Genomic DNA, 24,954 nt, shown 5'->3' with positions numbered 1-24,954 from the left:
TAATAATATAGGTCTATATTCTCTATCAGTATCTATTGGCTTTAATGACAAGACAAACCATGCAGCAAGATTTTTTTTCCATCCAAAAACGTGTTTAAAATGTCTTCAAAAACCCTGACACATTGTCATTTATCATGGACATATGTGCATGCACAATACAATTGGTTTTAAGCTGTATGTATTGTTTGTACTGGTACTGCAGTCGGTATGGATGCTGGGTGACAGGGTAAGAGCAGCGCGCGTTCTGGCGTCCTTTCTGCGCGCTCACGTCGTTTCCATTACAATCACAAGCTCCAGTATCCTATACTGCTCAGCAAGGAGCTTCTTATTAAAACTGTACTTGTACTGCTTTTCTTTTCTGGGTCACTAGTGACTGAATTTGTGTACCGACTTCTTCCTATGAATTATCAATTTTAAGTGCAGTTTCTTTCAAGCGCCTTATTTTGGGTTAATGGTCTGAGCCCTTCGACAAATCCTCCTTGATCATGATTCATCATTCATGATTTGCTAATTTATACATGCATTCATACTTATTTTTAATGTAGGCCTGTGATAGGACATCAAGAAGCTTATATGAATATATTGCACATACAGTGTTTTTATTATGAATTATACACTGAGTGTTGGTTAAGACAGTGATATATATATATATATATATATATATATATATATATATATATATATATATATATATATATATATATATATATATATATATTTTTTTTTTTTTTTTTTTTAAACAACCTCCACTATTAAGACGTCATATGGCACATTTGGGAAAGGTTGCGGATCCAGTACGGAATAAACTGTCTCTTATGCTCTCCACGGTAAATGACCTTGCTGTTTATACTCTTGTCCGTCAGTCGGTCTCCGTGTGGCCTTTCAGGTATCCAACGAAATTATAAGGCGTCTTCAAACCAATGAAAGCTGTGTAAGTGCCCTGTGTTTAGAGATTGCTTGCAGAGATTGTAACAGCAACGTCAAAATCAACAGTAATGAGACACTTGAAGAAGGTCCTTCCAGAATTAACCAACTCCGTGTGTGCAAGGTGAGTGGCTTACAGGCGTGTGTGTTTCATCGTTTTAAGAGGAAGAGAGAGAGATTTGTTTATTTTTAAGTTGGATTTTAGACTTAGCGTAATAATGCAAACTAGATCAAATACTGCAAATGCTAAAATGTTATAGGTTCTTAAAGATTTACATGGAGCTCATTCTTTGAGATATCATAAATTTGCGCAATAAACTCATGTGTAATACTAATCAGGATGTTCTACCACACACACACACACACACACACACACTGCGTTCTTTTCTAATTTAATACAACAATTATTTAGCAACAGCTATTTTCATCACAAATTATATTATCCACAATAACTTGAGTGAAGCAGAATTGTCGTAAGTAAAATCTTTTACATGAATTTCTCACGAGCTTCTTCATATTTGGTATGTCACCCCCACCCCCTTAATGACAGACCTGGCGTGGACTCCACAGGTTTGTGCAAAAACTTGTGATTCATTTTAGATCAAATTCATTGGAGCACATGCTTCAATAGAAGAGATAAGGCATGAGGAAAATCTGACCTATCATACAAAGCAGTTAACATGGTCAATATTACAGTTAAGTAAGGACCTAGAAATAGGGCAGTCTTGGAGATTCAAGCTATGGAACGTTCACTTTCTTTGTTTTTAAATATTTCAAATATTTCTAAAAATTTTTGTTTATTTCCAATTTTAAATAAACACACACACACACACACACACACACACACACACACACACACACACACACACACACACACTTTCTTAGACTTTTGGACCCCCACTGTTATGTACAAATAATTAATTTACAGTGGTACACACCTTACCGACCTTACCAGTTTTAGTCTTCGTATGTGACCCAATTCTACAGGCCTTCATTAATAATTATTTCAATGAAGTTTAGTTTTACTGAGGCTAAAGATGTTGTACTTCGTGATCTTATAGTCTTGCAAAGTTATACTGTATTTGGGTGAAGAATGAATAAGAGATAGAATATTTTTGTGATGGTCTTCTCGACAATGAATCTCTGGTCCTATGTAATATATATATATATATATATATATATATATATATATATATATATATATATATATATATATATATATATATATATATATATGTGTGTGTGTGTGTGTGTGTGTGTGTGTGTGTGTGTGTGTGTGTGTGTTTATTTATTTATCGTTTGCCTTAACATGAAGTAGCCTATTGTTAAATTTATTTTCAGATATTTAACGGGCTGCTGTATATTTAGGCTAGAAGATGCCAGCACTAATTTTATTGGGCTTTTTATATGAAGTAAATTAGTATGTCAGACGGAATGTCAACATCTTCAGTTCACAAAAGTAAGAAAACAAACGGACTTTGCTGTTTTACATTCAAGAGCTTTTATTTGTTTTGACAGGTCTAACAGTTATGCTTGAACATGTGCGCGGTATGTTTCTGCATTACATTCATTACTCAGTGTTAGGACATTTTGAACAAAAGGGAAAATTGTTTATAAATATGCAATATGAACAACAACAAAAACCCAAACAACCAGAAACTACATTATTATTATTATTATTATTATTATTATTATTATTATTAGTAGTAGTAGTAGTAGTAGTAGTAGTAGTTATAGCAGTCAGAGCATTTTTTAAGGATTTTCCACTAGGAGACCAACTGGTCTGGGCAATACAATCACAGGCCCCAGAGTCCATGCGGCTGCACCGCTGCGGCATCTGTGATGCAAAATGGTTCACCAATCACTATACAGACAAACACACTACAGTGACTACACAGCTATCAAGAGCAGTTACCAAGCACAAATGTTATGTCAAAGACACTCAAAGACACACAGTAATGACATCAGATTCTGACATCAGCCATCTCAGTAACCAAATTTTAGTTTTGTTTTTCTTAACCAACATGATCTTGTGTGTATATCTTATAACATAGATCTTCGTTTTCCGTGTTAAATGTATACTTACATGGTACTTGGTTAATTAATTGCAGCCAAATGATAAGACATAACTTGGTTTAAAATTTGGTCTCCCAGTGAAGCTGGTTTGGCATTGACTAGGAGACCAAATCTGGCCACTGGGAGACTATTTGGGAGACCATTTGGTCTCCCAGTAACTATGTTAAAAAATGCTCGTTAGTAGTAGTTATAGTAGTAGTAGTAGTAGTAGTAGTAGTTATAGTAGTAGTAGTAGTAGTAGTTGTTGTTGTTGTTGTTGTTGTTGTTCCGCTTATTTCCCATTACCCCGCTTGTTATTCGCCTGGCCAGCTGGCCTCCGAAAAGAAACCATGATTTCGGATTTTCTTTTCTCGAAAACAATGCTCTGTCGATATAAAAAAAAATCTTTGCACATAAATTGTCTTTCAGCATATCATCAAAATATTTTAAAATATACAACTAGTACATAAATATAAAATATGTCTGTAAAATATAAGGTTTCATTCATACAAGGATTCAATTAATTATAATGAATTGGTTATTAGAGATTTACAGCCGGTTGTGCTGCAGGTTTGACTGTTGGGATGTGAGTTCTACGCACAGCACTGATTCAGGGTTTTCTGCTGCACACGGCGTGCTGAAGTGCGCTTGAGCAGCAATCGAGTCACGCGTAATCCTTATACGCACTTCAATCTCCTCACGTTTGAAATAAGGAACCTGACACTCCATGCGACCATTTTTTATGATATAGTCCTCGGTGTGATTTACTTGTCAAAAAACGCATTTACAGGCAGGCTTTAACTTTCCTGCTGAAAATGTTCTTGCACATTGTCGACAAATAGTTAATTGGACAGACGGAAACTCCACGTGATTGAATTCTTGCGAGATTGGATCAGACCGCTGCATTCTCTCTCCCTTCCTTCTCGTTTCACGGCTCTTTGTTTCTGATCGCTGAAATCCCACCCACTTGAAAATGGAGACGCTACAGGGGCGAAAACGTCTCCTTCTCTCCAGCGCGCACAAACCTTTCCGCTGTTGATAGCGGGCAGCGCGCGCGCTCGGAGCGTCACAATGGAGACTGAGAGCTGTTTGTCTTTCGCTTCTCCTCCGAACAGGACGACGCCGGAGCAATCTCCAGGTCTGGAACATAATTCAGCTTCGTTCTTCCAGTGTAACGAGCTGCAGAAATCACCGCACGCTCACGTGGCGCAGAGGCACGCCGTGCGCGCGGACTTCTTTTCTGCGCGCTACTCTGCAAACGGCGCGCACGCGGACTTTACGCACAGCCTCGGCGGCTCCTCACCTAGAAAACATGGCAAGTACCTGGACACCACCGCGACGGACCAAAAACCGTTATCCATATCCGAGAAGAGCTCGTTTTACGACACCAGTTCCAATGGTGAGTCAATGAAGCGAGAAGGCTTTGCTTTACTGAGAAGTTAGCTGTTAAATCTAGACTTAAGCTATAGCACATAACGATGTATGTGCTATATCATTATCAACATCATCATCATGACCCCTGATGTATTTATTTTGCTGAAATTTGCCCGAGCTTATATTTCTACTTTTTAACACATCATTTTAATGTGTTCTCTAATACAGATCTCTATATAAACGAAATGTATTAAAAAATCATCCCACAATAATTTATTAGATAAATAAAATATTTTTAAACAGTTCTCTAAAATATGAACGAAATCTGTTATGCCTAAACCCAACATCTCATTAGAATCAATCTAATTAAAAAGTTCAGTATAACTGTATAATTATAACAACGTGGACAGTTAAGTGTTTCGGCCTGCTGCGATGCGCTTCTGAGCAGTACCTTCCTTTCCACATGACATCCCGGTCTGCAGAATGCTAATGAGAGTTTAATTCTTTTTAAAAAGTCATGGATGCATATGGTATTGCCTTTGTTATATGTTTTTATTAATTTGTTAATTAACATTTAATTAAAACATGCATTTTGTCATTGCATTTTGTTTATAGCACATGCTTTGTTTTTAAGCAATTCCTTGTTTAAATACAATACAATACAATACAATACAATACACAAAACGATTATTTTATCATGCAAAAGATACTTTAATAATTTATGCTGTGTTGCTTTCTAATATATGATTTAATTTTATGCTTTAAGTAAAAAGTTTACGGGCTGAAACGAAGCACCTTTTGTGTGTAATAAGAGTGAATTAAATTTAGACTAGAATTGTTTAAGTGCACTGAAAACCCTATTATTATGATTCATGCACCTTAAAACAAAACAAACCCCCCCCCCCCCCCCCACAACTTTAGGTATCTACAGTAATGCATGTGACTATTTTTTAAAAAACAAAAAAAACAAGCCTGTTGGTAATCAGAAAATGTTTTTAAATCTCTTTTGACCTTTTGAGGATGTTTATTGATAAGGTTTATTTGAAATAAAATGATTTGATTGGTTTGATAAATAATAATAATAATAATAATAATAATAATAATTATTATTATTATTATTATTATTATTAACAACAACAACAACAACAATAATAATAAATTAAGCGACACGGTGCTTAGCACTGTCGCCTCACATCAAGAAAGTTCTGGGTTCGAGCCCCGTGGCCGGCGAGGGCCTTTCTGTGTGGAGTTTGCATGCTCTCGCCGTGTCCGCGTGGGTTTCCTCCGGGTGCTCCGGTTTCTCCCACAGTCCAAAGACATGCAGGTTAGGTTAACTGGTGACTCTAAATTGACCGTAGGTGTGAATGTGAGTGTGAATGGTTGTCTGTGTCTATGTGTCAGCCCTGTGATGACCTGACGACTTGTCCAGGGTGTACCCCGCCTTTCGCCCGTAGTCAGCTGGGATAGGCTCCAGCTTGCCTGCGACCCTGCACAGGATAAGCGGTTATGGATAATGGATGGATGTATAATAAATTAACCTGTATTTTAATTAAGGCTGTCTGCGCAATGCATATGTGTGCATGATCAAAATGCGCATATGCAGTTAATGAGTTATGAAGAAAACCTTTGCAAAACAGAGCAACTCACTCATTTTTCAAACTGACAAAGCGACTCGCTCATTGAAACCAGGTCCAAACTGTGCAAATCAAATGACTCGAAAACCTGATTTATAATTATTCAGAACTGTCTTTTAATTAACTGATTAAATGTCTTATCCAGTGTTGGGATGAAATGAGGGTTTTACAGTAATACCGGAATAATATTGTTATTCACTGTTCTTCTGTATATTTGCTGAAGCAGTTGTGCAGAACTGTGGACAGGGTGTCCTTCCTGTTCAGCTCTGACACTGTGTCACACCGGACATGTTCTGAACACAAACAGCGACTTCCGGTCGTTTCAAATTACAATCTGTAGGAATCTGTCAATGGGAACTCGGTCAACTCTAATACTACAGTTTCCGTTTATACGGAAGAAAACAAACTAAGAAGTCTTTTGACTCTTTTTCGACATTGTTTAGTGCATTAAATGTTTAAATCTACCAATGATAAATGTGTCTGTGTTGTTTCACCGGACAGAACGACAGTCCTGATGATGGTCGAGTTTTTATGTAGTTTTATTTGGGCAGTATACCTTATTAATAGATAATATTGGCTATTATAGCCTATGCTGTAATATAAGAGGCCCTTTGTGTTTAGCCACGTATACGAGCATGCACTTTCCAAGGAGCATAATTAAAAAAATATATCCTCATTTTCAAACAAGGGCAAAGATTCAACACATTTTAATCTGCTGAACTTCTAATTCTTTATTTGATCATTTTTCCTCATCCATGTTTCATGAGCTATCACTAAGAACTTTATCCGGAAGTGGCTTTACATTGGAACATCAGCATAACACAAATGAAAAGGATTATTAAGCTGATTAATGCAATATTTAGCCGACACTGGCTTTTGCTGCAAAATAAGAAGTAAGTGTGACAAAGTCTCCAGAAGAACTGAGGCTGGTTCTGCAAGATGCTCAGTTAAACTCAAAACTCATTTCCTGATTATAAAATTACACGAACTGTACTTGAAACTACTATTTTTTCCAAAGGTCATCACACCTAATGTTGATTTTGTTTCACTGTTTACTGAAATTTATTGTATTTTTAAATGTGTGTGTGTGTGTGTGTGTGTGTGTGTGTGTGTGTGTGTGTGTGTGTGTGTGTGTGTGTGTTATTTAGAAAAGGTTCATTTCTGTAACAGCAATGCAAAAAATGTTAATTTTGACCTATTGCACAGTGACAGGTGCTTGATGCATGTATTGTTCACTACATGAGAATTAATACTATTAACTTAATATTACATAATATTACAAAAATAATATACATGGTGTCAGTTAAAATAACTTAGATATAAGTAAAAAATATAGCTTATAGAAACCTACAAAAGAACAATAATTTGGCTGTATGCTTTACGGATAGTCTGCAACAAACATTAATGTTGTGACATTTAGCCTACTAAAAGGTGTGACACTGCTGGCTAATTCCATGTGCATATACTCAGTGCTTGATTGTGATCTCTAGTGACTGGAAATGACTTGACGTGTTATAAAATTGAACACATTTGATTTGTTGGTGAAAAATTTAGTTATTACTACCACATCCAAAATAGATGACTAAAATAGGCATTTAAAATGTGATGGGATTTACACAGCATTGATGCTGCACATAGCATACACCCCAACACTGCTTCTGTAAAACACAGAACTGACGACCACAGCCTCTCCATTCTGCTTTATGTTCTGGATATGATTTATGTAACTGTCAAGAAACTCTTTACGAGTTCTTAATATTATTAAAATGGCTTTAACGGAACTGGCAGACAAAATATATTTTTAAAAATAGAAAAAATGGCCTACACTCTTAGGATTAAAAAAAGAAAATTATTCAAAAATGTTTAAGGGTTTTAAGCTTCCTTAAAGGATTCTACTTGGAAAAGTTTTTGCTTCTCCATGAAAAATGTTCAGGTCCCCCCGACGGACAAACAGAGAAGCTTTAAGGACCTTTATAACTGCACATAAAATTGTAGTACATAACAAGCAACTTGTCTTCCATACAAAATCAATGCTACTGGATGAATAAACCTCAGTCCACATTGACATAAGTGAACACTGAGCAAAATAAGCACTTGTGATTTTGTGGTTTGTTGTGAGATTAGAGGCTGAGTCAAATCAAGTTCAGTTAACACTGGCAGGTAATTTTGTTTCTCGTTCCTCATCTCTACTGAGTCGTGGAAGATGTAAGGGTGCAACATGTAGCCTATTATTTTAAATGTTTTAGCTGTCACAAATTACCTGGAAATATATGTAGAAAACAATGAAAAATAATTGTTAAAGTATTACCGAGTGTACTATATCCCTATAGGAAAGAAAATGTATAATCTGGCTTCTTGAAGGGACAGGCTATATGGTTGTGTTTATGTGTCCCTCTTAGTCTTGTTACAGACATTCCCCCAAGGCCCCTTCACTCCAAGGCAAACATGGTAGAATCATTCTGCTCTCTTTGTTAAAGTACAAGCAATTTTGAACGTTTTCTAGATTTTATGTGATTTATAAGTTTATTAATTACCCATTGAAATGAAAGAAAAATGGTACTGTAACGTACCAAATCAAAAAAGTACATGTATCTGTTTTTAATAACAGTATAGCAAAATATTATATCAGTGAAGTATATGAATTACAGTGTATGATAGATTATCAGAACATTTTTAACGCTAATCAGGTTTATTGCCAAATATCTAACATACACGTTGGTCGAACACAGAAGAAATCAGTGAAAGTCTCTACATTTTCTCTACACATCAGTAAAAGCAGGCTAGAAAAGCAACTTTATTTTTTGACAAAAAGGAATATTTCTTCTCCTCTCATGAACATGATGTTTTTGGGCTTGAGTCCATGTGTCTCTCCATATATAAAGACAATCTAGTCCACTTTAGGTGACAATTTCTATCACAAAGCACTAGACATCTAAATTAAAAACAAACCCCAGATATTTCTTCCCCTTTTATAAACATTATTTTATGTTTATGGTTGTGCAAATCCTTCGGTTTTATGTTTATATGAACCAAATACAAAACCACATATCTTTGTTTATCTCTGAAAATAATTTATTCTCAGTTCTCTGGTGAGTGTCAGTGCCAAAATATAATTCATAGCCCTGCTTACTTAAAAACATTTCCTGAATAAAGTTAGTTTGCAACCAATAAGTTTATTATTTAGAAAAATACTTTACCTTTTCAATGACTTTCTCAAATTCAAACATTCAAAGAAATAATAAAAGTACAGTAAAATATTATTATACTGTTCACTAATATAATACAGTAGCACACTGTACCATACTATACTAATACTAAAGTAGCACTGTGGCACAGTGTGCAGCATTCCACACAGCTCCAGAGCCCTGGTTTGGTTCTTAGCTCAGGTTACTGTGTTCCTCTGGATACTCAAAATTGTCGTTCATGTGAATGAGTGTGTGAAAGTGTGTATGCATTCATTTAAGGCACTTCAGCTTTAAAGTTAATGCACTGCTGTATGTTTGTTACAAGTAGAGAACTGTTTTCTGTGTATATGCACTTATCATTGTTATATGTTATATGTGTTATATATTGTGAACTCAGGGCTTCTCTGGTGTGGGTCAGTTTTTCAACCCCCCCCCCCCCCCCTTTTTCTGAATCTAAATTTACTGAAAGTTTATAGAGAACCAAGTGTTGCCTTGTCTCTTCTGTCCTCAGTGGGGGAGAAGTCATTGCCTAAGCCTTTGGCTTATCCTGTTCTGGACTCTGAATGCTGTGGTAAATTAAAAGAGCCTTCAGATGGACTAACTGAAGGAGACACCATTGCAGACTCAATTAACCTGTCAGGCAAGAACAAGAAGCGAAGAAACCGCACCACATTTAGTACCTTTCAGCTGGAAGAACTGGAGAAAGTCTTTCAGAAGACACACTACCCAGACGTGTATGCACGGGAACAGTTGGCCCTGAGGACTGAGCTCACTGAAGCAAGAGTGCAGGTAATCTATGAGCCTTTGGAACATTAATCTATGTAAACATGCTGACATTTTGCTTATTTAAAAATCATATTATGGAACGAGAGTTAGAAAAAAATGTCATCTGATTCTTTTCTGTGAAAGGATCAGGATCATCACTGCTTTTGCCTTTTCAAAGTTATAAAGGTGTTAATGTTATAAAGTTGAACAATTTTAGGATTCGGGACTTTGTAATATAAAAGTATTTCCACAATCTTTTGTCTGTTATGGGATGCTTTGACAGGTGTGGTTCCAAAACAGAAGGGCTAAATGGAGGAAGCGGGAGCGCTATGGCAAACTGCAGGAAGTGCGAAATCACTTTGCTGCTACATATGATATCTCCTTGCTCCCTCGCTCCAACACCTACCAGGTACACACCAAAATAAGCACATCATAGATATGTTACGAAGGCAATAACCATTTTCATGCTGCTGATCATACAAGATTATCATGTTAATAGTAACCAAATAGGATATTTAGGGAAATGTTCCATAGATTATTTGCAATAATTGCCTTTTTTCCCTACCAATAAAATTGTGCAACAAAATGTTCATGGACAGTTTTTTTCCCTGTGTACATGTGTGTCAGATCACTTTATGAATTCACAGTTGAATTGTCTAGAATTTCTACTGATCTCAAGTCTAACTGAGCTTAATACTTTTGCATGTGGATTTTTAATATTTATCACCCCTCTCACCTCAGATGCAGGGTAACCTGTGGCCTGGAGGAGGCGGAGCAGGGGGAGCCGGTGGGGGTTGCGTCTTGGGCACAGACAGCATGCCTTCTTCCTGCATGGCTCCTTACCCTCATCCCCATGCACACCCCCATGCTCATGGGCTTATGGGAATGTCCACATCCCCAACTCACCCACCACATCATCCTCATCCTCACCATCCAGGCATCAATGGCCTGTACTCCCTGCACAGCTTCCAGGGAGGTTTGGGGGCTCATTCCTTTGAGCCCAACTCTGAGTCTGACTACAAGCCTTCAGGTCTGGTGGCACTGCGTATGAAAACCAAAGACCCTGGCAGCCTCTTGTCTTGGCCAACATGACTGGTATTTAATTAGGACTGAGCCAAAATATAATCAATGAATTCACACAGAAACCCAAATATTAGAGTTTTGGACAGAGTCCATCTCCCATCAAGCAAAAGGAACTGTTTCAGTCCTAATCCTTTAGTAGGTTTGCAGTTGATGTAGTTGTAATAACAAAAATAACTGCCACCTGTATATGCTGTTTTATATGTTTTCATATAGGAGTATGCAATGGATTACTGTCAATCGTTTTAAAGTATGCAGGCCAACAGTTGCCTTAATGTTGAATTTTTAAAGAATGTATTCTATGAAATTAGCAAATGTCCAAAGAAAAGAACTACATTTTAATTTAAAGTAGTGAATTACATATTTCCAGTGTATACTGATTTTTTTGTAGTATGACAGTCAATAAGTGGCTTTTATGTTTCAGTTGTGTTGCCATTAAAGTTAATTTGTAGCTACAAAAATCCCCCCCCCCCTTAATCCACAACATACAGGTGCACATGGCACATGATAATTCTGTGTTTATCATATTCTTGTGTAATTAGCCAAATTTTAGCAGGTAGCAAATGGTCTTTTTGCAAAAAGAGAATAATTTTATATTATGGTTCAATAGATTCAGAGCTGGCTAGTATTTACTCTATATGAAGCATGCACTCCATGTCTGTATCATTTTGCTCCAATCCTTAGTTTAAAAAAGTAATGAATGTGAGTCTACTGTAATGCAGGAGGCCTTCAGAACTCAAACAATGTAAACCAGTGCCATTTTTGCTAACTCTTTAAACAGTATTGAATTTTATAACCCTGCATAAATAATATTAGTCATGCATTTCAGGCATCTTTCCTTTCATTAATGTTAAGAATGTTTTCTGCCAGCAGATGTGACTGCAAGCTTAAAAAATGATATGGTAACCAATTGAACAATAACAATATTGTTATGTACCATATTTCAAAGTGCTTGGATAGGACACAAAGTACAACCCATAATGAATGAAATCTGACACAATCTTGCACAGACTTGTATTTTACATTAGGAACTATTACTTTTGCTTCTGGAAAAATATTTTCTTTTAATTTTTTTTTTAGTTTTTCAACTCTGCTTTTATAGCTCATACAACACTAAAACTGTTTTAGAAATCCATTATGATTTCAGATGGCTAATACCCTAATTTTAACCATGACACCTTAAAGGCAAACAAAACCCAAAAAATAAACTCCTTTATACTGACAGATAATATCTCTACAAGACATGTTGAAGTGTTCACTTGTTCATATTTGTACCTGTATACTGTGAACAGATTTTATTTTAAAAGAAAAACAATGTTACTCTCTCCGAAGTTTAAATATCACACTCTGAGTACAAATTACGTGAGAGAATCTGAGATTGTGATGTTACTTACATGCTACATGGCTTTCCAAGGCTGAGGTCTAGTGGATACATTGCTTCTAAATTGTTGTAAACAACCCTAAAGATGTCTGAGTATTAAGCATTTGGGTGTAAAAATAAGCCTGATCATTGAAGCGGTGAACACACACACACACACACACACACACACACACACACACACACACACACACACACATAAACAGAGAGTGCACACACATACCCAGCCTTTGGGAGCCTTTTGCTACTTATAAACACTCCATTGCCTGCTACTCAGTATTTTTTTTCATAAAAATTTCGATTTTCCTTGTATTTTTATGACATGCTTTTCTTTGTTTATATTCACTAAGAATAGCGATATTTCTAGATGGCAAGAATTGCATTCCTTTGATAATGGACATTGTTTACTAGTATTTGTGTCAATACTGCGTATGCATTATCTAGCCGAGTGAGATTTAAACTTCATAAAAGTGAAGTTGTGGATTCGTTTATTTTGTTGCCAGTAAAATCACATGGTTACAGAAAATTTCTGATTAGATTTTTAGAATTACAAGCCTTTATTTTTCACATATACATTAAAGCAGAGTGAAGTCCTTTCTCTGGATTTAACCTATCTCAAGCAGTGAAAGCACTCACACACACACACACACACACACACACAGAAAGAAAGAGAGAGAGAGAGAACGAGCAGTGGTGCCCCGGGATTTTTTTTTAAGAATTAGAAGCCTTTATTTGACGGCTGTGTGTTACTAAGGGAAACAGCATACTCGTGATCCGGTTACGTCACAAGCAGATATCCAGTTTCTGTGCAAATGGCTGCAACCAGGTAAGCCTCATCTCATCTCATTATCTCTAGCCACTTTATCCTGTTCTACAGGGTCGCAGGCAAGCTGGAGCCTATCCCAGCTGACTACGGGCGAAAGGCGGGGTACACCCTGGACAAGTCGCCAGGTCATCACAGGGCTGACACATAGACACAGACAACCATTCACACTCACATTCACACCTACGGTCAATTTAGAGTCACCAGTTAACCTAACCTGCATGTCTTTGGACTGTGGGGGAAACCGGAGCACCCGGAGGAAACCCACGCAGACACGGGGAGAACATGCAAACTCCGCACAGAAAGGCCCTCGCCGGCCACGGGGCTCGAACCCGGACCTTCTTGCTGTGAGGCAACAGCGCTAACCACTACACCACCGTGCCGCCCCAGGTAAGCCTATTTTTTAGCAATTTCATAACTTTTAAAATAGAGAAGATGATGTTATAAAGTTTTATTTATAATTTAAACATGTAGGGATGGGGGTGTCTTCAGGGCACTTGTCATGATTGGCAGACAGTGTTTATTTAGGGGTTTTGTTTGACTTTAATCATGTAACATACATACAGGAAACATCGGCCATCCACCAGAGTGCAGCATGGCTTAATATGTATGTGGTACTGCACAGGACAGCTCCATCTGGATCTAATGACTGCATGCCAGTCCTGCCAGCCACTATTTCAGTCTAAAGAATGACTAGGATGTAATTCTAAAGTAACAAAAAGTGAAACACCACAGTTTTGACCTGTTCATAGCCATTGTTCTGATTATCTGAGTAAGCAATAAAAGAAGATTGCTTCAGTGTTTCCATTATATGTTAAACATCATACATTAAACATCATACCAGTGCTGGACCACATTAAGTGCCAGTCTGGCATACCATATCATGCTTTAAGGAGAGAAAGGACATGTGTTTCCAATAGAGGAGAGAGAGAGAGAGAGAGAGAGAGAGAGAGAGAGACCCTCCACACCCACAGCTTAGAATTCCAGCCTGGTCCTTTGAGACAGACATGCCTCCTCCAGCTACACAGGCTTTGCTCCCATTCATGTAATGATATAAGAAAATAAAATCCATCCATCATCTGTAGCCACTTATCCTGTTCTACAGGGTCGCAGGCAAGCTGGAGCCTATCCCAGCTGACTATGGGCGAGAGGCAGGGTACACCCTGGACAAGTCGTCAGGTTATCGCAGGGCTGACACATAGAGACACACAACCATTTACACCTACGGTCAATTAAGAGCCGCCAATTAGTCTAACCTCCATGCCTTTGGGGGAAACCAGAGCACCCGGAGGAAACCCACATGGACACGGGGAGAACATGCAAACTCCACACAGAAAGGCCCTCACTGGCCTTGAACCCAGGACCTTCTTGCTGTGAAGTCGTACACTTGCTGTGAGGTGACAGTGCTAACCACTACACCACCGTATAGTATATACATGTAAGTATATTTACAAGCCTTTCTAAAAAAAAAATACAGGTGGCGCCATCTCTTGGACATAAGGTGAACATGCATCCTGAATAGTTTCTCGCAAAGGTCACCGGTTTTAGATGTAAAATCAAACCATTTGCCCCATTTTTCCAGAAATGTTGGGCATTATAATGACTAACTACCTAAATCAGCAGTGTAGGTATATACACCTTTCAATAGTAAGTACTGTAAAGTCCATAATTATCCTTTTCAGAGTTTATTTCCGCATGCCACGAGGGCGAAGCATCTCTATGGGAAGAAAAGTCATCTGGGCGTTTACGGACTTCCTTGATTGATGTGAACTGCAGCCAATAGCCTTATACTCTGTCAGCTTAGCAAGCCAATCAAATTCTTAGGGTGAGGAACACTGTAGTCTATACAAGATGGCGTATGTGGTTGTTTTGCAGCTACGATATTGAGCGAGTTGTAGTATTTGTCGTCTAAATTAATTAATTGTTGTAGTGTAGTCTCTTTGTAAGTGTTTGTTATAAGCCGTAGAGTCGCAGAATATCCACCATGAAAGGAAAAGAAAGGTCGCCAGTGAAAAAACGCTCAAGGGCCGTGGACGATGTTCGAGACAGAGGAGGAAGCCATCCGAGCAGTAAGAAAATGGGGGTTGTGGCGATTTCTGGCGGAAGCAACAATGGAAATAGCTCTTCCAAAAGCGAAGGAGGTTCGGCGAGAAGGAGTTTACTTGGAGATAAAAGGGATAGTCGGGACTTTGACGGACATGCTTCTAGTCGTACGGGAAACAGTCATAGCTACACCAGCCCCGTTGCTAGCGCTAGCAGCAAGAATCACAACTCGAGCTTGTCGCTCGAAGCGGCCGCGAGAAGCAACTCGCGCTCAGATCAGCGCAGTCAGCTCGCCGCTAACGAGAGTGAGTACAAAACCCTAAAAATAAGCGAACTGGGGTCGCAGCTGAGCGACGAGGAGATCGAGGACGGCTTGTTTCACGAGTTCAAGAAATTCGGCGACGTGAGTGTGAAAATTAGCCGCGTTAACGACGAAAGAATCGCTTTTGTGAACTTCAGGAGGCCCGATGATGCCAGAGCGGCGAAACACGCCCGAGGTCGCCTGGTGCTCTATGACCGCCCTCTGAAAATCGAAGCGGTGTACATGAACAGGAGAAGAAGTCGATCACCCGTGGAGAAAGACCACTTTTCTGCTGTGGCTGGCCACAGACATTTGCACACCCAGCGGCCTCTGTCCCCTACTGGACTCGGTTACAGGGACTACAGGCTCCAGCAGTTAGCACTTGGTCGACTCCCTCCACCCCCACCACCTCCCTTACCCAGAGAGCTGGAGCGAGAAAGAGAGTTTGCCTTTTATGAAGCCAGAGCAAGACCCACTTATATTGCTGAACGAGCTGCTGCCTTTCGCGAAGAGGATTTTATTTCTCCTGAGGACGACCAAAGAGCTAACCGAACGTTGTTTTTGGGTAACTTGGACATCACAGTAACAGAAAATGATCTGAGGAGGGCATTTGACCGCTTTGGGGCCATCACCGAAGTGGACATCAAGAGACCTGCCCGGGGCCAAAACAGCACATATGGATTTCTTAAGTTTGAGAACTTGGACATGGCCCACAGAGCAAAGATCAGCATGTCAGGAAAAGTGGTTGGCCGAAATGCTATTAAAATTGGTTATGGAAAGGCGACCCCAACGACACGCCTCTGGGTGGGGGGCCTGGGACCTTGGGTTCCCCTGGCTGCGTTAGCAAGGGAGTTTGATCGCTTTGGCACTATTAGGACTATAGACTACAGGAAAGGGGACACGTGGGCCTACATTCAGTATGAAAGCTTGGATGCTGCTCAAGCAGCTTGCACACACATGCGTGGTTTTCCTCTTGGAGGCCCAGACCGACGACTCAGAGTGGATTTTGCAGACACAGAGCACCGCTACCAGCAACAGTTCCTCCAGCCGCTCCCCCTGCCCCACTATGAGGTTGTGGCTGAGTCCTTTGTTCACCGTGCAGCTCCTGAAGCCATCAGGGTCAGAGAAAGAACTCCTCCGTCACTGCATTTTAGAGAACGGGAGCTCTATGCTAGTGCAGAGTGGCCAGCCCCTGCAATCCGCGAAAGAGTAAGAACTCCTGCTTTTGAACCACTGGAGCACTTGGAACGAGATCGACGGCCAAGAGAGCCATGGTCCCTGGAGCGGGAGCTGCCGAGCAGAGATGCTGCAAGAAAACGGCGCCTTCTAGAGGATGGACGACACCTAGACTGCTCACCCGACAGCAGCAGCGAGTGGGCAGTCCGGCGCCGGAGAGCCCCATCTACCGAGGGCAGCCCAGGTGGTAGCAGTCGTGACGGTCGCTTCAGTGACTCTGAGCGGCCAACGAGAGCAGAGCGGCTGTCTCCGGCACGAGAGCACCGCGGCAGCCTAGACAGGGTTCCTGGAGAGAAGCGCCTTAAGAGCAGCAGCAGTCTGTCTGAGTCCAGCATTGGTGCAAGCCCATCAGAGAGAAAACGCAAAGCAAGTGAAGTGAGCAAAGGGCCTTCAAAGAGAGAGAGAGCTGAAGGGAGCTCTAAGGGCAGTCAGTCATCCAAGCAGGATGCTGGTGGAAAGCTGAGTATGGCTTGGAATGGAATGCTTCTCCTGAAGAATAGCAATTTCCCAGCCAGCATGCACATCCTGGAGGGTGACCTGAGTGTGGCCAACACCCTCCTGGTTGATGGCAGCACAGGAGGGAAGGTGACCCAGCTCCGCATCACACAGCGCCTTCGGCTCGACCAGCCCAAGATGGACGAGGTGTCACGCCGCATCAAAGTGGCAGGCCCAGGCGGGTATGCCATTCTCCTTGCAGTTCCTGCCAACTCGGAGGATACATCATCTTCCTCTTCAACAGATCCAGCAACTTCGACCCAGCGTCCTCTGCGCAACCTGGTCTCGTATCTGAAGCAAAAGCAGGCAGCTGGGGTAATCAGTTTACCTGTGGGGGGCACTCGCGATAAGGACAACGCGGGGGTGTTGCACGCGTTCCCACCCTGCGATTTCTCTCAGCAGTTCTTAGATTCCTCTGCAAAAGCTCTTGCCAAAACGGAAGAGGACTATCTTGTCATGATCATTGTCCGCGGAGCTTCCTAACAGTCAGAACACAAACAAACAAAAAAAAAAGCATTGTTATAAAAAAAGAAATGTCTCATTTGCATGCTCTGTTAAGCTTGGTGCAGCAACTATAGTTTAAAACAGTTATTAAAAGGATATGTCATCTGTTCTGCCAAATGAAATGCATGAAAAACATGCCTCATATAGCAAAATTGGGTTTCATATTGCAATATTTGCTCACCAATGTAAGTTGCGTTTCCAAACCAAATCATTGTGATACTGTACAACTATTCGAAAGTGTGAAAGAGGAAAGGCAGACACAACTTTGAAAATTGAACATTTACACTGTACTGCTGAGAATCTTATACATGTTTGTTTAGCCATTAGATTGTAAGCAGTTCCCTATATGGATATTAACAAGAAAGTTGGTTCATGTAGGTATATTATATATATTTTTTATTTAAAAAAAAAGGATATTGAGTCATTGTGGTTTAACGCTTGGAACAATCAGTTAATGATGAAGAGAAAGTGTAACATAGGCCTAGGTGTGTAGTTCTATAGTTCACCTAAAGCAGTCCAGGTATTTCTCACTTAAAACTGCATGTTGACTGTTGTCCTGTTTTGAAACCGTTACGGGGTAGTTCACAGTTCAAAAGTTTGCAGACTATAATGTATACACAACTGTACTTTAGTATTGAAGTGTTTATCAGTGTGTAACTGGGCAAGCGTTTAACAAGGCTACAAATTGTTTTCAAGATTTTATAATGCTCACGGCATCTTATAAAATGATTCGGTGATTTATTTTTGTCTTTTAATTCTAACATGTTTCAAAACCACCATTTACACAGACCATCGCACATAGCTTATAATTTAGATATCCTCTTGTATTTGTCTTTTTGTATTGACAAGATCATCTCAAAAACTAGTTCTCTTGAGACATTTTCACTTTGCTTTTTGATCTTCCCAAATAATTTCTGTTTGGGATTAGTAATGTAGTCGGCCACTAGTTTCTACTGATTTCAATGCTTTTATTGTGTTTCGTTTTTTTTTTTTTAATTAAGCTTGCCCGTAGAACATGGTACAAAAATTCAAAGAACGTTACAAAGAAAACGTGATAGAATAGCAGTATGTAATGCATGTGGCTTTTTCATTTTTGTCAGCATTGACCTCAGTTTTGTTCAATATGCCACATTAAAGGAATTGTTAAATTGATGTCCAGGTACTGAAATGTGAGTGGAAAAGTGTTCCTTCCAATTTGCTAAACATAATAATGCCTATGGTGATGTAATTCTGCTATGCTCTATATTCCATATGTACTAACACACTTTGTCAGCTTGGCACATACTTGAAGCGGGGCTGTACAATTAAAGGTGATCAAAGTGTTTATTTTTTTAGTACATTAATAATGATTATGGTTCAGCGCAAAAGCACAAAGTGCTGTAATTTTTCAGAACATGTGACTCCAGTGATCATACCACTGAAGAGCATGAATTAATTATTGAATCTACTTTCTGTTGTATGCTTAATTGTGCAGCCCTACATTTAATTATGTTTTAAGTTGAATAACCAGTTGTTTGGATATTCTGTTATAGACACGCAGCATACTTTTCTAATCCCCTACATCAGAATTTTTGCATTTCTATTTTTTTTTTTTTTTTGCGTAGTGTCTAGAGTCTGATTTAGCAAATGTGTTAATTCCATCTGTATTATGCCATCTATCATTTTAAAATCACACTAAATTGCATTTTTTTAAAAAGCAGATTGGTTTGTGAATTAAGATAATTAAGCTGTTCTATATGTATGGATGAGTAAGATATACTGTACTTTCAGTAGACATCTCTCAGGATGAAAAAGGACCGTTGCAACAAAGGACTTCTCATGTCTGGAATCAAAATGATTGAGTTGATACAGGAGCCCTTTGGATGCAGAGGGACAAGAGCTTTCCGATTAGTGATTGTGTATTCTCGCTGAGAGAGCAGCTTCACACTTGTGTAAATGTTTTTTTTTTTTTTGTGCTTACACTTCCCATATTTAAACGGAAATATGACCATCTTGCTTTGTGGTGTGTTTACCTGGTTTCTTGAAGGAGAGGAAAAAAGAGGAATCGCTCATTCACATCTCGCACAGCTAAGAAATAGCTGTCCACATACACACAAGTGCACTGGCACTTATTTGATTTTGTCTTGCTATCAATAAATTGTTTCATTTGAGGGAGAAATGTTCATTCGTTGGAAATGAATCGAAGACCATCTCCCACTGCTTTGCGGTTGTGTTTCGATGGAATTGTTGCTGATTTTGTTTCTGCTCAGGAAAAAAAATTCCCATATGTGGATCAGTGATGACATTAAGAGCCGAGAGCATTTTTATTGCCGTGTTGTCGATCAGTGTTTTCCAACCTTGTGTCCTGGAGTTGCTAATTAACAGCCCTTGCACACTCCTGCCCTAAACCTCCCCCTTATTCCAGAGGGAAGCGAGAGCAGAAAGAAGGGGGATTTTGCTACCGTGCTCTCTGTAGCAGACTTGTGTGCTCTGCTGTTGACCAAAGTCAGAGGGGAGCTGTTGATTGCACAGAACTTCAAATAAGATGCGAGTTTTGTTCCAGCACTGCCACTGGTGTCCTCCAAGGTTCTTCCCTACCTGCATCCACTGGAAGAGGTCAGGTCTACTGTAACCCAACTGCTTTGCATTGGCAGTGCAACCACCTGCAAATTAAAGGTCAAATTTGAATACTTTTCTATTTCGGTGGATCAGGCATTTGTTTACCCCATCTTTTGGTTTTTGCACATTTTGAGTTTATTTTTCTCCTCCATTGAGAGATCAGTACAGGAAGAGGATTTCCATGATCAGAAAAAGAAGAGCGATTATAGAAAGTAAAAAGCCCTTCTGGGCCCTGAAGGCTAGACTGATAGATTTGACTTTCTCCATTTGCATTTGTGACAGAAGTATTAAATCCAGACCTGTTTTAAATTGACCTGAAATTCAAGTATTGCCAACTAGACTGACAGTTTCCTCAAACAGCACAAGTTAACACATGGAAGAGATGCGTGCAAGAAGCTTCAGCTGGAGAAAAAGGCCTCCTTTCTTCCTTAGTAAGCTGTTGTGTTCACCTTCATCACCTCTCCAACAGGTCCTCCAGCAGCGAGTGCCTGCCCAATGGTGGTGAGTAGGGCTAGTGTGTTTTATACCAGGGCTGATTCTCAGAGCCTGTCTGCTAAAGGTAAGTATCAGTGCAGGACAGAGTAACTTGCTCATGTAGGATTCAACTGTTTACTTTTGCCACTAAACTGACAGTTCCACAGATTATACGACCCCATGTAGCTGCATTATTAATATGACCGGAGAAGATTTTTGTCCAGTTAGTTCCACATTTACATTTAATGTATTTAAACCTGAATTCATCCATGGACTGCTTGAGCTGACATGTTCAGGAGTAATTAAAAAACAATCAATCTAAATTCAGTATTTTAAAAAGTACCTCTTTGCTGTAAGTTTAAAAACAAAACACTGGTTTACTAGGCAGGTTTAACTTGTAATTTTTGGCCATAAATCTACCCATCATATTTCACCAGTATGTAGGATTAACATGCTTTAGAGGAGGTAAGTCTTGAGCATATGGGTATTTTCAGTGGTGTATCACTTTTTCATGCTGCCATTTAGGTCAGGACTAGGCTTAATTTGCAGAGAATGGTCTGAATAGTGACTCCCTAGGGACAGTTTGTTTTTAAAGGTAGGTTTGACTGATCTCTGGGAAACTGTCAATAATATAAAAACTTGTAGGACCAAACTGACTCGAAATATTTGAATATAAAAGCTCATAATCCTTTCCTATGCCCATGTGAATATTATCCCTAGTGTATAATTTACTGACGAGAAGGTGGTAACAAGACGATCCCTAAAATAACATGAATCCTTCAGTGCTGGCCAATTTCTCTAGAGCTGTACAAAAAAAATAGGCCTTGTTGAGCTGGAGCTTCACACGTTCCCACCAGATTATAGTCCAAACACATTTAACCTGTGGAAATATGCTCTTTGTCCTTAGAGTGATAGATGAGCCTTTAAGGATTTGAATGATGATGGTTTGGCCTATAATTTGGTTTTAAAAGTAGACACACTGTGGGTGCACAGTGGCATCCATGGTTTAAAAAAAAGTCCACATGAGAAATAAATCAGAAATTGTGCTCTGATGGGTAGCTTTTCATTTGGCATCATATCACCAAACCTGGTTTTGGATTCCACTACACTGCACATGTTAAAACACTCCTCTGTGTGTGTGTGAGAGAGAAAGAAAGAAACAAGGACATTAGGAAAGACTGATCTATTCCTGTATGAATGAAAAATGTAATTTTAGAAAAAGAATAACATACTGAATATGATCAACTGACCTAATCTTCTGACCAATACAGAGATTCCAGTTGATGTAATTATTTAAACCATACATACTGTCTGCCTTGGTACATTTCTGTGAGTCAAGTCAGAAGAATAGATGCTTTTAAATTTCTTTGCCCTTGGATAGTAATAAAACAGTACGAATGCACAATGATACTACCAGTATATAAAAGGCTTTATAAAGATGATTTGATTTTGGTAATTAGTTAATACGGTGGTACTTATATTTAAATTAATGAATTTGGGGGGACAGCATAAAGTGTCTTAAGTTATGAGCAGGTTGAGTGCTCCTCATCATTATACAAGTCTCTGGATCTGTCCTGGAGGAATGACCATTTTTCTAAAAGATAACACTAACACAGCAGTCAATAATCCCCCATAGGTGTTCAGTTGGCTAAAGGTCATAGCATATTAAGTCACTAGATGTGATTTGCTGAATTTTCATACTCCTGAAGTTGTTCAGTGAGCTGTTGTGGGAGGGAGGGGTGTCTTCCTAGAAGAGACCCCTCCCATCGTGATAGAAAAGTTTCCTCATGAGATGAAAGTAATCAGTCAGAATTACTTTGTAATAATTTGCAGAGACTCTTCCCTGTAAGGCACATGTTCCCAACCCTGGTCATGGAGTACCCATTGTCCTGCACACCTTATTTCTTTGTGATGTTTCTTGGTCTAAAACAACTGATTCAACCAACCTGAGTAACAGCCCTTCGTGATTCAAAGTGGGTGTGTTAGAGCAGGGAAAACACTTAAATGTGCATGACACCATGACTGAGATTAGGAATCTGTGCTCTAAGGGAACAAATGGAGCCAGGCAATGCTAACAAAATGCCTCATACAGCAACAGGCTTCCTGTTGTCATCTGTTCTTTTACCAGATGTACAGTGTGTCCGCGTATACAGAATTGGATGTTAGATTTGACATCTATTTAAAGATTAGAAATGAATGATAAATCTGCAGCACTTCCTTATTGTATACATGTATTGACATGTATATCATTTAAAATGACACTGTTAGTGGTGAATATGATGAACAGTTGTGATCTGCAATAGAACTGTGAGCCTCAAGTTTTTAAAATCTGACCACTTTAGAAAATAAGTGTCAGTCATTTTAGCACAAGGTAAAAATGGGGCTTGAGTCTGGGGAAAGACTAGGCATTCTGCTGAAGGTACATACTTTAATATTTGAAACTGTATAAATGGTTGAGTTGTAGACTAAGATTTGATTTATTAATACTTCCCTGTTTGACTGCACAGTAATGTTCTGCACTGAATCTTTTCTAGGCTGCTGTGAGAAACTTGACCACAACTGCTGTAATGAAGTGGAGAGCAGTTTGTCTCCATGAGTGCACTGTGGGGTAATCTTCTCTTTTCATTTTTGATGCCAATGCTTTATTATTATTTTGGAACAGTACCAGTGGTGGTGAGATTTAATTGTGAGCGTCGGTGCAGATCCAGTTCATCTTTTATTCAATAAAGAATCATGAGCTACGATTATTGCTTCCAAATCGTAAGTAGTTGTGTGTGTGTGTGTGTGTGCGCGCGTGCATGTAAGCTTTAGTAGAAATTTTGTTTTTGCAATTGCTAAGTGTTATTTGGGGAGCTTGCTAAAAGGGGGGCAAAATGTTTTGAATCATACTGATGCCATGTATAGCTGCATATTTGTATCTGAAATCACAATAAAAGCAATGTTTTTCTATTGGCTTGTCTTGCATTTGAGAAGGCTAATATTTAAATTCATATCAAAACTCCTTTGAGTGCATGTTGTAATCACAAGTTGTATGAAATTCAGTCACATTTTCCATTTCGCTTTAATTTCAGTTGTGCAAAACAATCCTAGGAAGTCACTTTTTTTTTTTTTAAACCACTTCCAAAACCTACACAGTAAAATACAATCAGATATAAAAGCCAGACTTGGTGTCCATACATGCTGAGTGGTGAGATTACACCAAGCTGGCACATTTGTTACACCACTTTTGTAATTGTATTTTATTCTTGAACTGCAATCTGTGGCCCATAGAAACATGTCTTGGGGGATTAAATAAGCAGTGCTTTCCATTCGCACTGAAGTCTGCCTTCAGAGCTGTTTAAATATGATAAAATGTTTAAAAAACTTACTAAACAAACCAATCAGAACAAAACTCAGATTTTCACCAGGAGTTTATTTAATTGGTGCTTCTATAAAAGCTACTTACCACCTCAGTTTTTGCCACTTTTTGATCTTTGTGAAACAGTTAAAAAAATAATTCGAGTAACACACTAACACTCCAGCATTCTCACAACAGTATATTATACTTAGCACTGTACAGCAATTAGTTACCCGTCAATAGTAGTACAATGTCTGCACCACTAGAGGACGCTATGTGACCCAAGAAACTATGTGACCCAAGAAACTATGTGGCAGGTAAGAGCAACCATTAAATAAACAATTTCTAAGAAAAGCTTTTGATTTTAAAGATAAATGAAAAAGTGAAATTCTACACAAGCCTGAGGGTAAAATGCAAAAAAGTCTCTTGCATCTTTGGCTCATATCTCAATAGTTAGTACAGTTATGCAGTGCATAAAAGGCAATTACTGGTGAGAAACAATATGACAGCTATATGACAGTTTTCAAAAACAAAATGCTTAACAATGGTGTAGCTACAAGCACAATGCCCTAAATATTTTAGACTGAGCCTTTGAAGTATTTTCACTCCTATCAGGTTTAAAGCAGTTTTGTTTTGGAAATTTTCATCTTAATTTGGGACCACCAGCTGAGGGGGGAAAAGTTTCAAAGATTTAGACACACAGTGACCCAAATACACATTCCAACATACTTTGAAATAATGATAGTCC

At 39.0% G+C, this 24,954-nt stretch overlaps 2 protein-coding genes across 2 annotated transcripts; both read left to right on the top strand.

Moving 5' to 3' along the window:
- The first annotated feature begins 4,050 nt into the window (after positions 1–4,050).
- On the top strand, positions 4,051–11,029 carry alx3 (ALX homeobox 3). Its single transcript, XM_060930837.1, has 4 exons — positions 4,051–4,378; positions 9,684–9,961; positions 10,221–10,346; positions 10,679–11,029. The coding sequence occupies exons 1-4, from the start codon at positions 4,051–4,053 to the stop codon at positions 11,027–11,029; spliced, it is 1,083 nt and encodes a 360-aa protein (XP_060786820.1).
- Positions 11,030–15,053: 4,024 nt separating this feature from the next.
- On the top strand, positions 15,054–23,818 carry rbm15 (RNA binding motif protein 15). Its single transcript, XM_060932015.1, has one exon. It carries the CDS (start codon positions 15,203–15,205, stop codon positions 17,774–17,776), a length of 2,574 nt encoding a protein of 857 aa, XP_060787998.1. The 5' UTR covers positions 15,054–15,202; the 3' UTR covers positions 17,777–23,818.
- The last annotated feature ends 1,136 nt before the right edge of the window (positions 23,819–24,954 follow it).

The sequence above is a fragment of the Neoarius graeffei genome, chromosome 10 (genome assembly GCF_027579695.1).
Source record: "Neoarius graeffei isolate fNeoGra1 chromosome 10, fNeoGra1.pri, whole genome shotgun sequence".
In the NCBI taxonomy this organism is placed as follows: Eukaryota; Metazoa; Chordata; class Actinopteri; order Siluriformes; family Ariidae; genus Neoarius; species Neoarius graeffei.
This window is presented reverse-complemented; position numbering and strand designations above follow the sequence as displayed.

Excerpts from the sequence above, each read along its gene's own strand:
- alx3 (XM_060930837.1), top strand. The coding sequence starts at position 4,051 with ATGGAGACTGAGAGCTGTTTGTCTTTCGCTTCTCCTCCGAACAGGACG. Across the intron at positions 4,379-9,683 it reads TTACGACACCAGTTCCAATG|TGGGGGAGAAGTCATTGCCT; the intron begins GTGAGTCAATGA and ends TTCTGTCCTCAG. Across the intron at positions 9,962-10,220 it reads TCACTGAAGCAAGAGTGCAG|GTGTGGTTCCAAAACAGAAG; the intron begins GTAATCTATGAG and ends ATGCTTTGACAG.
- rbm15 (XM_060932015.1), top strand. The coding sequence starts at position 15,203 with ATGAAAGGAAAAGAAAGGTCGCCAGTGAAAAAACGCTCAAGGGCCGTG.